Source organism: Amblyomma americanum, chromosome 3 (genome assembly GCF_052857255.1).
Source record: "Amblyomma americanum isolate KBUSLIRL-KWMA chromosome 3, ASM5285725v1, whole genome shotgun sequence".
NCBI classification, from domain to species: Eukaryota; Metazoa; Arthropoda; class Arachnida; order Ixodida; family Ixodidae; genus Amblyomma; species Amblyomma americanum.
In genome coordinates, this window is record NC_135499.1 from 8,303,802 (window position 1) to 8,318,155 (window position 14,354).

The 14,354-nt window shown below is 46.4% G+C and overlaps 1 protein-coding gene across 1 annotated transcript; it reads left to right on the forward strand.

Annotated features, from left to right (window-relative positions):
- Positions 1-9,998: 9,998 nt before the first annotated feature.
- LOC144123239 (uncharacterized) lies at positions 9,999-12,086 on the forward strand. Its single transcript, XM_077656102.1, has 7 exons — positions 9,999-10,136; positions 10,324-10,516; positions 10,867-11,105; positions 11,186-11,296; positions 11,353-11,424; positions 11,486-11,578; positions 12,054-12,086. Exons 3-7 carry the CDS (start codon positions 11,007-11,009, stop codon positions 12,084-12,086), a joined length of 408 nt encoding a protein of 135 aa, XP_077512228.1. The 5' UTR covers positions 9,999-10,136; positions 10,324-10,516; positions 10,867-11,006.
- Positions 12,087-14,354: the final 2,268 nt, after the last annotated feature.

The following is a 14,354-nucleotide window of genomic DNA, read 5'->3' on the forward strand; positions in this document are numbered from 1 at the left end:
TAGGACAAGAAACTTCGAATGACTTCTTCGTGGTGATCTCCAGGTATCAGGGCATCTGAGATGCACCGTGATGTTCATCGCTTTAATCAAGCTTCTCATCGTTTCGATAAAACTGACGGTCGCCGCAACGCTGCCCAGCTGTTTCTCGATTTTATCTCGGTAGAGGAAAAGACCTCTCAGCGTCTCCTCCCTAAGGAGCGAAAATGCATAGTTCACTCTTTGTTTTTCGAAGCCAGAAGGACGAACAACTGACTTGTTTATATGGGGCATTGCCTTGAGAGTGGTGTCATGCATTTCATCGCACTTTCGAGCAATATCGTTGTGATCGACAGTAGCATGTCCTTCTGGGATTTTCACGCCTGTCTGAACAAACGTGTTCCTCACGCATTTTATCAAATGTGGAAAATCTGATACAAAGTAGAGGAAACGACCCGGTTCAGTAGGGTGCTGCGTCCTGCAAGCAACCTTTTCATTTCTTCCATAGATGCCAAAAAAGCGCCACATGCTCCTGTTCCATGTAGCTCCATCGCATGTTATGAAGTCAACATGCAGCCCTGCATTCTCACACATTATCACGGCTTCCGTGACAATCTTGGCTAGGATATCCGCCTTCACATTGCTGTGCGAGGCAAATACACCAGTTATCTGGTGCCACTTCCCTGTGAATGGTTGGAACAAAAGAACGATGCCATGATCACAGGCTTGCGAGCGTTGGCTTTCTGCAGTGAATTTCCCCAGATCAACAAATCCTTCAATTTTTCCGCTCGACGAAAAGTGAATGTTCTCGGCAAGTTTCATCTCGTCAACGAGGAGTCCTCCGTGGCACTGGAAGCGATCCATGGTTTTGGTCTTCTGAGCCACAGCAGCAAAAACTTTGTCATTCAGGCCGAACCCACTCTTGTAATTCTTCACATATCGACGCAGAGATGTACGTGATGGCAATATCATAATTTTATTTTTCCTGATATGCTGATAAAGCCGAGGACTTTTCATGCACATAATCAAGCATTCTAGAGCCCATTCGCTTTCGTACTTCATTCCATGTGTGCTTTTACGTCTTGAAGCAGCGAAACATGCCCTCACTTGCAGTTGCTGCTTTACCGGTAGGACCTTGATTGCGCTTTCAAGCACTGACGGTTCAATTTTAGAATTTTCTTTTTTCAAATTCTCAAACTTAGACTTCACCTGAAGCATGGCTAGCCTGCTTCGCTTCAGCTGTTCTGTCCGTAGCTTGAGTCTGTATGAGAGTGTTCCAGCCCTGGGCTTTGATGCCCTTCTTTTGTATGATGCCTGATTAATTACAAGTTTCCTTAGATACCTGCACTGTGGGCACGCTGCTCCGGGCGCCTGGGCTATTCCGGGACAGGAAGCATTGAAACTTTTCATCCCAGAGGTCTTCTCTCGGTGCTTGGAGTTGGCTTCGAACTCTCCCTTTTTTCCAAAGCCTTTGCATGGAATAAGGGAGTCTACCTCTAGAAGAAGATCTTCAATCATTTTAGCATCGGTAATCTCGACGCTTCTGACTTGGGTTGCTTGCACGAACACCGTCGCTTGAATCGCGCTGCTGTCCGACATCACGAGGACTACCTTTTCAAAGTAGAGATTGTGGTCTTCTAACGCACACACAGTGAAAGCCGTGACGTTATCAGAACCAGCGATCTGGTGTCTGGACCAATACACGCTTGGTAGCTCGCATCTTTGAACGCAAAATTCAGATGCAAGAACCTGCTGATCTGAAACACTCCCTTCATCATTTGCGGTCTCTACGCCTTGGGAACAGGCACCCATTTCGCAACGTTGGAGCTTCGAGGGGAGGCCGCATGTCGACGTTTTCGATTGCCTCTTCTGAGGGGTTTTCTTGGAAAGGTACGACGGAGCATTTGAGTAAATCGTTGGAACCGCGTCGCTTGTAAGCACGGGTCGATCACGGGGAATCTTGACTGTTGCTCCGTTGATCACGTGCGTGAAGTGCCGGACAATATACTGTTCATCAAAGTGAAGTTCACAGACGGCTGAGTTCTCGTCGAGAGCTTTGTCAGCCCGGGGCACGGCTCGTCGCCATGCTTCCTTTGGCACAGAAAACAGAGACACGCTCACCCGACTTCCTTGACAATACGTAGCCAGACGTACAGTTAGGCGCAAAGCAGTGCGTTTGTCTCGCTTTCTTTGCACGATGATCCATTTGCTGATCCAGGACACGGACCTGAAGCATGCATGCCAACAAGTACCCCTTCACAAAAGGAACACAGCGAAAAACACGTGGGAGCACCGTCGAGACGAGCAGACGACAACCGCACGTGCGCACGCATGAGCAGGGAGCGGGGAGCGCGGGAGGCATCGAAGTGCTGACCGCAGCGCCGCTGCGGCCACCGCGGTGGCGGCATGAATTGGTTTGGTTTGGTTTATGGGGGTTTAACGACCCAAGGCGACTCAGGCTATGAGAGACGCCGTAGTGAAGGGCTCCGGAAATTTCGACCACCTGGGGTTCTTTAACGTGCACTGACATCGCACAGTACACGGGCCTCTAGAATTTCGCCTCCATCGAAATTCGACCGCCGCGGCCGAGATCGAACCCACGTCTTTCGGGCCGGCAGCCGAGTGCCGTAACCACTCAGCCACCGCGGCGGCTGTGGCGGCATGAATTGACGGCGCGCCCTTTCGCCGCGAACGCGCCGGCGTTGACGCCACCTACCCCTTCTAGCCACCATACACATGGGCTGCGTTCCAATACTCTAGGCGTGTAACAAGACGTCTAGTGTGACGTCTAGGAAGCAGTCTACATGTCCATGTATTGGAACTTGTCTACTGCTCACGCCGCCTCGCGGCATAATAATGTAACTTGTGCATCGTAGCAAGTTTGACAATGGTACTTACTTAGTTCAGGCGCACATGATGTGAAAACGTAAGCGTCTACGAGAGATCGGCGAGCCAAAACCCGCAGACGACGCTTTTTCGCTTAGAACCGGCAGTGGCGCCATCTGTTTTCGGCAGCGGAAAGCGTCATACTAGGCCGCCGAGGCGAGCGTGCAAAGAGCGCGGGCCCTTTGAATATTCTTGTTGACAGCGCGTTTAGAGCACAGGGACAGAAGAAACACAGAGGACGACGTCACAAGCGCTGAACTTCAACTTTATTCAAGAATCATCGAAACCCTGCATATATACCCATGACAGAGACGCCACCAAGCGGCGAAAGCTTTATGCGCTCGTGGAAACAGAGATGATAAGGCAGGTGGGGCAAAATGACAAAGGCTAAAAAAACCGAAAAATTTTGAACAGAGCAGGAAAAAGCAGAGCAAGAAGATGCAAAAAACTTTACCAAGTCATTTGAAAGAAACACTCCGACACGTGAAAAATGGGGCAGATGACAGACAGAATTTTGAAGACGGTTCCCGAAAAACACTGAACCAAAATATACGCGTATAACAAAAATCAAACGTGGCGAAAAAAGAAAAGCATAGTGGCAAGCAAAAACCAACAATGAAAAAGCACAGTGGTGATTGGATAGGCAAACGAAAATTTAACGATACAGGTGAAGCCTACAATTAACGCGGCTAAACACAGAAGATAAAATGCACTGGATAGATAAAACGGTAACAAACTGGGAGGAGCATGAAAGATGAAGCCAACAAAAAACACGGCTAAGGCTAAAAGATGAGGTGCATAAAAACAATAAAAGCGAAAAGGAGAGAATAGTGGGAAAAAATTTTTGTTTAACTCCTTTGTAAAACCATTACTACTTCAAACAGGCCCCGATAGAAAGATTAACTCTTTTTTCGACAATGAAACCGAGGGTGCACTTACACATTCACCCTCGTGCCTAGCAATCTCGGTTGCTTCCACTATTTCACGTGTCAACTTGTTCCTGTGCTTTTTTATCACAGTGGCTTTTTCGAACAAAGGATGGCATGGATTTTGTGGGTCACAGTTTCGGCAGTGTACGGGCAGATTCCTGAGTGAAGTACCAGATAAATCGTTCTTGTGTTCCCTCAGCCTATCATTGATACATCGGCCTGTTTGGCCGATGTATACCTTGCTACAGGACAAAGGAATTGAGTAAACGACGCCTTCCGCGCATGCAGTAGATGGATCTCTGTGCCGAATGGTGCAGCCTCTTTTTCTTTTCTCTTTTTCATTTACAATCCTACAGAGCTGCGAAAGGCGCTGAGGGGCGGAAAAAACGACGTCCACTCCTGCTTTGCTTCCAATTTTTTTAAGGTTGTGTGAAATTTGGTGCATGTAGGGGATAACAGCAACCTTTTTATATTGCTTGCGCGCTTCAGCCGGAGCCCTCCTATTCTCGCGCTTGATAATTTTCAGAACTTATTGCTGCAGCGACTTGCAGAGCGAGAATGTTCAGTTTCTGCATTCGCCGCAAAATATTGCCCCCAGATCTGCTGGTGATGTTTGGAGGCTTCCGGCCCACTGCTGGCCATGCCGCCCGCCTTTGCAAGATCGCTCGTTCGGAATGGAGACATCAAGCTCGTCTGCACCGGGAACACCTACGTCTGCTCACGCTCTACACCTCGCCGTCGCCCAACTCTACCAGGAAGTGGCGTGAAACTTCTATCTTTGCCGACCGGACCACTGAATTCCTGTGGCAACAAGTCCTACCGAGTCTGCGTGCACTTGTGCCTTCTAGGAAGAACTGCGCCGTGAACCAGGTGCACCTCGTTGAAGGTGTCACGTCAATCCCGGAGGATGTTCAGCGATTCCTTGGTCATGGGCCAAAGTTCGCTGTGCAACCTAAGAGGACAGCGCCAGAACTGCTCACCTTGGTCAGGCAAGTCTCCAGGCTTGCCCCCTCGGGGGAAGCAGATAGATGTATCGCGGACGGCGTTGACGTGTTGTTGCGAAGCAAGTCTGAAGGAAAGAAGTTTCCAATAAAAAAAAACAACAATTTCGCATTTAAGTGATAACCATTTATCTCTGCTAACTGCTGACAAGGAAGGGGGGTTTGTGATTCTACTTGAACAATTGTACCTGTCAAAGGCCACCGAAGCAATTCAGTCAGCGTTTAAAAATAGCCCGGTCACTTTAGCAACCAAGCAAAGAAATGTAGCTAAAAAGCTTTGCCAAAGATTGAATCTCGAAAAGCTGGCTCGTTCAATAGAAGGTAACAATAACACTTGCTTGCAAATGTTCTTCACCGCCAAAACACACAAGATAGGGTGCCCTCTGCGTGTTATTGTTTCGGAGAAAAATACCTGGCAGAAAGATGTAGCTAAGTACTTGCAAGATAACCTGAAATTGCTTTCTATTAATGATCCCTTCCTGGTGAAGAACACGGAACAAGTCATTGGGTTTTTGAATGCGAATAGAGGTAAAGTCTTTCGCGGATTTTCTATAGACGTCAAGGATTTGTTTTATTCTATCCCTCAAAATGACCTCATGAAATGCGTTCGCGAAGCTATCGACAATCACGGCGCCATAACCTTCCAGAATGAGTGTGGTGTTTCGGTGGATGGGTTCTTGGAATTGCTCTTTGTATACCTAAAATCAACTGTTTCTGAATGGAATGGGTCACGTTTCATTCAAAAGCAAGGAATCTGTATAGGATCATGCATTGCCCCCGTGCTTAGCGATCTTTTTCTTGCCATGCATGACAGAGCTCTCAGGAACCAACTTGAGCATTCCAGCGTTCAAAAAATTTTCCGCTTCGTCGATGATTTCTTACTCCTTTTAGACTGCGACAACGAAGCTTTTATTCAGGAAGTGCCTCAAATTTTTAGTGTTTTTAAGGGTACTGTAGCTCCACTCGAACTGACCCACGAACTGCCGGACAATGATTCCTTGCGCTTCCTGGAGCTAAGGATTTTCTTCACGACCAATCACGTGTGCTGGGCATTTGAACCGAGGGGCAAAAAGGCCATCCTACCTTATGACTCCGCTCACTCGAAGCTGGTGAAAAGAGGTATTATCCAGTCTTCCTTTCTTAATTCCTTGAACAAGTCATGTGAGCACAAACTTCAGGAAAGCTTCACAAACCAGATAAGCAGGCTCTCGCACTCAGGGTACCCGCCACAACTGCTTGGTTCTGTTGCTGAAAAAGTTCTGAAAATTATCAAGCGCGAGAATAGGAGGGCTCCGGCTGAAGCGCGCAAGCAATATAAAAAGGTTGCTGTTATCCCCTACATGCACCAAATTTCACACAACCTTAAAAAAATTGGAAGCAAAGCAGGAGTGGACGTCGTTTTTTCCGCCCCTCAGCGCCTTTCGCAGCTCTGTAGGATTGTAAATGAAAAAGAGAAAAGAAAAAGAGGCTGCACCATTCGGCACAGAGATCCATCTACTGCATGCGCGGAAGGCGTCGTTTACTCAATTCCTTTGTCCTGTAGCAAGGTATACATCGGCCAAACAGGCCGATGTATCAATGATAGGCTGAGGGAACACAAGAACGATTTATCTGGTACTTCACTCAGGAATCTGCCCGTACACTGCCGAAACTGTGACCCACAAAATCCATGCCATCCTTTGTTCGAAAAAGCCACTGTGATAAAAAAGCACAGGAACAAGTTGACACGTGAAATAGTGGAAGCAACCGAGATTGCTAGGCACGAGGGTGAATGTGTAAGTGCACCCTCGGTTTCATTGTCGAAAAAAGAGTTAATCTTTCTATCGGGGCCTGTTTGAAGTAGTAATGGTTTTACAAAGGAGTTAAACAAAAATTTTTTCCCACTATTCTCTCCTTTTCGCTTTTATTGTTTTTATGCACCTCATCTTTTAGCCTTAGCCGTGTTTTTTGTTGGCTTCATCTTTCATGCTCCTCCCAGTTTGTTACCGTTTTATCTATCCAGTGCATTTTATCTTCTGTGTTTAGCCGCGTTAATTGTAGGCTTCACCTGTATCGTTAAATTTTCGTTTGCCTATCCAATCACCACTGTGCTTTTTCATTGTTGGTTTTTGCTTGCCACTATGCTTTTCTTTTTTCGCCACGTTTGATTTTTGTTATACGCGTATATTTTGGTTCAGTGTTTTTCGGGAACCGTCTTCAAAATTCTGTCTGTCATCTGCCCCATTTTTCACGTGTCGGAGTGTTTCTTTCAAATGACTTGGTAAAGTTTTTTGCATCTTCTTGCTCTGCTTTTTCCTGCTCTGTTCAAAATTTTTCGGTTTTTTTAGCCTTTGTCATTTTGCCCCACCTGCCTTATCATCTCTGTTTCCACGAGCGCATAAAGCTTTCGCCGCTTGGTGGCGTCTCTGTCATGGGTATATATGCAGGGTTTCGATGATTCTTGAATAAAGTTGAAGTTCAGCGCCTGTGACGTCGTCCTCTGTGTTTCTTCTGTCCCTGTGCTCTAAACGCGCTGTCAACAAGAATGGATCATTACCAACTAGCCCGGCAATTTGTCCTTTGAATATGCCGTTCGGCATTTGCTTCATCTTAAGTATTTTCAAATTATAGCACTGAAAAACAAACCAATTCCAGGCGTATCTCATCATTTGCCCTATTAAAACGATATACACACATTAGGCCGGAAGAACGGCTCTTTTTCTCGCAGGATGCTCCGTTGTGACGCTTTCCGCTGCCGAAAAGAGATGGCGCCAATGCCGGTTCTCAGCGAAAAAGCATCGTTTGCGGGTTTTGGCTCGCCGATCTCTCGCAGACGCTTACGTTTTCGCATCATGTGCGCCTGAACTAAGTAAGTACCATTGTTAAACTTGCTACGATACAACAGTTACCATAATACCGCACTGACATTACCGCACTGACAAGAGCGATATGAAGAAAGAAATAAAATAGAATAGAAACGAACATGTGCCTTTACAACAGCCGAAGATTACTTATCTTGAGGTAGTTTAATTCAGTTCTCCCTAACAGCACCGAAGCGGAGCTGACGCATTGCTTATCTGGAGCAACATGCATAGCGAAGGCGTCGATTATTTCGCGTTCCTGCCTGTTCCTGAAGAATACATATTCTAATCAGAAACCGCTAAATACTAATATTACGTTGACACAAAACACGCAGTATTTTGAGAAATGGGTGGCCGACGGGCAACCGGAAAAACCGCGTGGGGTGAAGCTGACTTCCAGGCCCATCTGCTGTGTGTGACGTCACGGACGCGTGCGGAGGCCTTGAGGTAGTCTAGGTGGTATTGATATAACTCAGAAGTACTTGTATTTGGGCGTGTTGGTTCATATCTTTTCAGGAGGACACAGGGGCGCAACAAAAACACACGGCCAGGCTTAGCTTGGTTAAGCCAAGAATGCGTTGCATATCTCGATGGAGTTCCGTGCTGCTCCGTTGACTCGATAGGCTATTGACTCGATCGCCATTGAAACTGCCCGTGTAGCAGCGCTCGATCGCCTTTGAGTCGATAGACTATCGGTTCGAGGGCCCTCGAAATGCCCGTGTGGCAGGGGTATAATACTGTCCCGGCGAAGGAGCGCAGCTCTTTTATACATATGCCGTGACGTCAATCATAGCGCAGCGCCCCTAGCGGGAGGAGCGGGAGTCAGGTAGTGGCTGCGGCCGCGCGCGACCGCGCCAGTTGGGGCCCAGCTTTTCCTCCGTGACGTCACGCGCCGGCGCAGCGCCCCTAGCGGGAGTCAGGGGGTGGCTGCGGCCGCGCGCCAGCGCGAGTTGGGGCCCAGCTTTTCCTCCGGCTGTCGTGACGTCACGTCACGTGGTTTGGTGGCTGCCCGGCCGCGCCCAAGGGCTGAACTGAGTGATTGCAATATGCAACGCACAAAAACCGTAGAAAAGCGATAACAGCCGGCCTCGTCCTGTCGTAGCGCAGGCCAAAATTTGTGAGGGGAAAGACTGCAGGTTAAATTTACTACGCGTTAACACTAAAAGAAATAAACGAGGCGGCATGTGGAGGAAAAGAACTGTAATTTACTCATGACAGGAAAGGAACCAAAAAGAAACAAGAACGGAAAAACAAAACAAAACAGTCGCCATAGGTAAAGGAGAGAGTTAGCAAAAAAAGAGGAAAGGTGCACTGCAGTTGTACGTGTCCCAGCGATGATACTGGTGGTTAGTTGGTGCGTCGTGCGAGGTGGTGTGGCGAGGTGTCGGCGCAGCCTGTGGGCTCCGGTCGATGCCCTGATGAAGACGTAGTGTGCACGGCAGTCTCCACGGCAGCCTCACAGTGTTGGCGTACGGTTGACAGCGCTGTCCACGGCGGGCCTCAACGCTGCCGCAGGAAGCAGGGGGGTAAAGCGCGGTGAGGAGGTTGTCATACACTCGAGCAGCGCCATCTTGCTACTCCCATAGTTGCCTGTACTTATTAGTTGTTTGCGCTACTGCGATTATTTTCAATACAGCTACACAGAACACATTAAAAATAGACCTCTAAAACTTTAAACATCCAAAAAATGTTAGAGCATTACGCCAAACTCTTTGTTGTTTCAAAATTTGAAATATGCAGACCTGTACAAGAAAACTTGGGAAAGTTTCGTTTTCGTTTCGTCTGCTGTAGCAGCTGTAGGTTACCGACGTATACTAGTTCATTACTACTTACAGCGTAGACTGCAGGACAGAATTAAGATACGGCCGTTTGATACGCAAAATACGCTCTGCATTACACACCTCTCCGCCCCATGTGTCTGCTCAAAGCACACCCGAGCATACTCCACTGAGAGCGGTCTCCCTGTTTTTCGACCGTGCTCTCTAGCTACTCTTCGCACTTTGGACTCATTCACTTCCACCGCTCGGTTCGCTGTCTTTCGCACGAACGTTGCCTTCTCTGCTTGTTTTGGTTTTGGATGTCTGATTCGGTGCCGGGAAAGCGCTGCAGACGAAAGTCGTCTTCCGTGCGCACGTTGGTCGATCGTATCTCTTGCGCGCACGGCGGTCGATCGCGCACAAGAATCTGGACTCTGGACCCGTCGGCAGCGTTCAGGGCGACACCCGAAACTGCCATAGCAGTCGGCCGGGCTAGTAAGCCCGCCTTCGCTCGAAAGCACAAGAACACAGATAAAAACAAGAGAATACCGAGAACAGAGCCGTCTGCTTATACACGCTCGCCTGTCAGTTGCTCAGTAGATGCAATAAGCACGCAGCGCGCTGTGGCTCCGCGCATCGCGATCTACCGCTTTGTCTCGCTCGTGCACAGAGTTTCAGCAGAATGCCGCCATCGTGCATCATATGCAAAACAAGATGCCAAAAGGGATCGGGAATTTCTCTTCATGTGTGAGTACTGTTCTCTGAAAAATTCGTAACGGCACTGTGGCGTTTTTTTTTTCTTTAAGATTGTCTTGTATGCATGCAACATGCATGAAGAGAATTCGTGGAGCCTTACGTTTAGTGGTATATAGTACAGGCTTGTCATTGAAACAGTATATGAAAAGTAAGCGAAGTTGTCATTTTTTTGTTTCAGCTTTCCTCACAACAACAAAGACTTGCTGCAAAAGTGGCTCAGCGCTATTAGGACACCATTGCCTAATTTACATATAGGGCGCAGGATCTGCTCAAGACATTTCGAGCAGTCATGCTTTTACAGCGGCCACACCAGGCACTTTTTAAAACCAGACGCAGTGCCAACGATATTCCAAAAGGTACAGAGTGAGCAGGTAGGTGCAAATTGTGGTTGTGCTCTGTTTTTGTCCAGTAGAACCTGCATTCATTGTGAAAATTTTAATGCTCATTACGGGTAAGTTATAAAAACTACGCTGAGCCTAGCTGATGTCTAGAGCATTTACAGCCAAATATAAGTAAAAAGAGAAAACTAACTTTTCAACAAAACGCTAGATATTTAAGTTACAATTAAAAATTTAGCAACTGGCATGTCAGTACAAAAGTAAAGGCAGCAATTCAACATAAAAAGAATCAAGTTTATGATAATTAAATAAAATCCGCTGTGTATCAGCAGTTCAGAGTGGTGCACTAGACGGGAGGGCTTATGCAATATTTTTTACTTTAGGTTGCAAGCACATCTTGCGGTGCTATTTCAGGACTTCAGTCTCTGCCACGTACGTCATTACAGAAACGCAAGCGGGTAAGTTTAAGTGAGCAGAAAGGCCAGTGCTTCAGACAACAAAATTTTTATCTTAGGGCATATCTATGCATGAGCACGCAAGCCCAGAAGCAACCAGTTCACAGACAATGTCATCACCCTCCTTGCGAGCTCAGTTACCACTGAGAAAGTCTCCACGCTTGCAGGTAAAAGAATGAATCCGAATATCGGTGTCTCATGCATCCAATTGCAGGTGTCTCCAGTAGTGAAAATGTTCCTACTTCAGGCCATTAGTGTGAGGCCGCATCTCAGCCAACCGGTCACCTCACCTATACCCAAATCCCCCTGCAAGCACTTGCACACTCCCACAAGAAAGTCCCTACGCAAGCGAAAGCAGGTGAGGTGCTGTACATAAATAGCAAGAATCTCGCGCCAAAACTGTTTCTGCTTCAGGACATGTCTGCACCACAAACCCCCAGCTCAGTAGCAGCATCACCATGGAAATCTCCACGCAAGTGCTTGCAGGTAACATGTAAAAGGCAGATGATGCACTGTCTCCTCTGACACACCCTTTCTTCCTGAGCAGACAGCTACACCAGTTTGTGCAAGTTCAAGGATGCACAGTGAGGACCAAGGTGCAACGAGCCCAGCCAAAGCAGCAGTGAAAGCGCAACATAAGGTATGCATATACAGATCATTATGGAAGCTTAGTTGCTGACACAGTATTCTATTGCCCACAGACAACACAGTCTCTGAAAAGCTCCAGCAAAAAGAAAGGAGTAAGCCACGATCAGCCATACATTGCTTCACAATCTCCAAGAACTCGACTGTGGACAGTCGAGAAAAAGCTGTCTGTTGCGCGAAGAAAACTTTATTCAGCCTCACAACAGTTAAAAGAAAAAAAGAAGCGAATGATTGACCTCAAAAGCCTTCTAAATGAAAGAAAAACAACTGATTTCTCCGAATGGACAAGAAACACTGGAGGCATTTGGAGAACTGCCACGAGAGATTGTAAAAAGTTGGCGCTCTAACAAGCCCAAATCACCATCACAAAGACGATACAGTGAGAAGATGAGGAAGTTTGCCACTACACTGTATTATCAGTCTCCAAGGGCATATGAATATGTGGCCAGCATTTTCCCAATGCCCAGCAGGCAGACCATTCGCACCTGGCTCAAAGTGATTGATGCATGGCCAGGGTTTACAAGTGAAGCTCTCAATCACATCAAAACGTCATTTGAAACAAAAAATGAACGAGAGCGGCTTTGCTGCCTGATGCTAGACAGAATGAGTGTTAGGAAAAGGTGCGAGATGGACACTAAGACAGGGAAACTGATTGGCTACGTTGACTTGGGGAACAGTCAGAGTCCACTGGACACAGATGACTCCTCACTAGCTGGAGATGCTCTCGTGCTCATGGCAGTTGGCGTGGAAGCTCCATGGAAAATTCCCTTTGGATATTTACTCAACAATGGACTCAATGGGGAGCAACTGAGAAATATAGTTAATGAGGCCATCGAGCAGCTGACACAATGTTCGCTGAACGTCGTTGCTGTTGTATGCGATGCTCTAGCTGCTAATGTATCCATGGGCAAGCTTCTTGGCTGTCGGATCCATGAAGCCACAAGTGAGCAGTTTGTGACGGCCTTCCCCCATCCCTGCAACCAATCAAAGACCGTGTCCCTGATATTCGATGCTGCCCATGGATTAAAATTGCTCAGAAACCTCCTGGGCGATAAGAAAACACTGCACAGCAATGAATATGGAGTAAGATATTCAACTCTGATAAAGTGTGATTCACCTCTAATATATTTATTGTCTTTTGCAGTCAATCGAATGGGGCTTTATTCAAAGGCTGCAAGACCTGCAAGAAGCTGAAGGTCTTCGAGCAGCAAATAAACTCCGGAGGGCACATATTGAGTACTACAGAGAAATTATGAAAGTGCGACTGGCTGCACAAACATTCAGTGCATCAGTGAGCAAAAGCCTAAAGTTTATGATGAATTAAAAGACTAGCGCATATAACAAAGACACAGACATAAAAGTAGACAGGCCTTGATTGCCTAAAGTTTGCCAAGGAGCTTGGAATACAAAACTTCAATGGGTCCGGTGGAACCGCAGAATTTATTGCTGATGTTGATCGGTGACTTCTGAAGTAAAATTCTCGTTTGCATAAGTAATGCAATCTTCTTTTGATGTTTCTTTCAGGGCCTTTGATATATTAAATTCGCACAGTCCAACTTCAATGGATTTCAAAGCACCGCTGCGAGCAGCAACATTCAATTTTCAGAAGCAGACGATGCTCCAACTGTCTACAAAGCTCATGTCTCTGCGTCTTCCGTCTCGTGAGCTCGTATGCATCTCGGGGCGGAGAATGTCTGTCATAAGTTTGGCATTCTCGTTGAAGAGCATTGCAGAACTCGCCCAGAAGCTCTTCGATTCCATTGTTTGCAGGTAGGACTGCATATTGTGTTTCATACACTATTACTGCATGTCAATACACAAGTGCACAATCCAAATGAATGAAAACTTTCAGTGCTGCTTTATTAATAAAAAGGGTGCAAGACCGTAGGGCATTGTGCATGGTGCTGAGCCATGCAGCTGAAGGCACCTCGTGCAGTTTCAAGGCAATGCGTTTTGTCCTAACTATATAGCGTATTGAAAGCACCAACAGTGAAAGCATGACAAGATGACAATGACGGGAAAGCACCTCTAAAACATGTGCTAAAACCAATTTATAGAAATAATGCTATCCTATTAGACATGCTTACAGCATGCAGTTTTAGTCTATCGCTGAATAATTAAGGCAATAAGAGAAAATACCTGCCAGTCCAAACTCTAGCCCAGTGTATTGTTGCTCATAACAAACATAGTCAAAAGTCAAGTACAGAGCCACAGTAGGACAGCACAGAGTCACAGAATGAGCATGCTGCAATTCTTGAAAGGAAATGGAGAAGAAAAGTATTTTTCATGTTGTTGCAGTTACAAATGAGGGCAGTGGAGAGTTGAGAAAGTTAGCAAAAATGCAATAAAAATGCAAAACAATCCAATCATTTTACCACTGTGGTGGAAGAATAAGTAGTAAATACCACTGTAGCAAAATGTCTTAGCGTTCAATGAAAATAGAATTCAAAATGAAGCTATTAAAGTCAACAAAAACTGATCAAAATATAATTATCAGAAATGAAAGCAGAAGGCTCGCCAATTACCATGGCTGCAAGAAACATGATGCAAATAAGCTTAGCTGACTAAGAGTAGAATCTTATTGGCTATCAAACAAACAATTAAGCAATAACTGTGCCGTTTTGAGCACTAGTAGAAACTGAACTCACTGGAATATGCTTTTCACTGTTATTTCGCTTCGTTGCATTAACAAGGAACTACGAATGGAGATATGTTTTCTTCATTCTGTTTGCCAAGGCAGGAAAACAATTGCAAATTGTCATGGTGCTTTC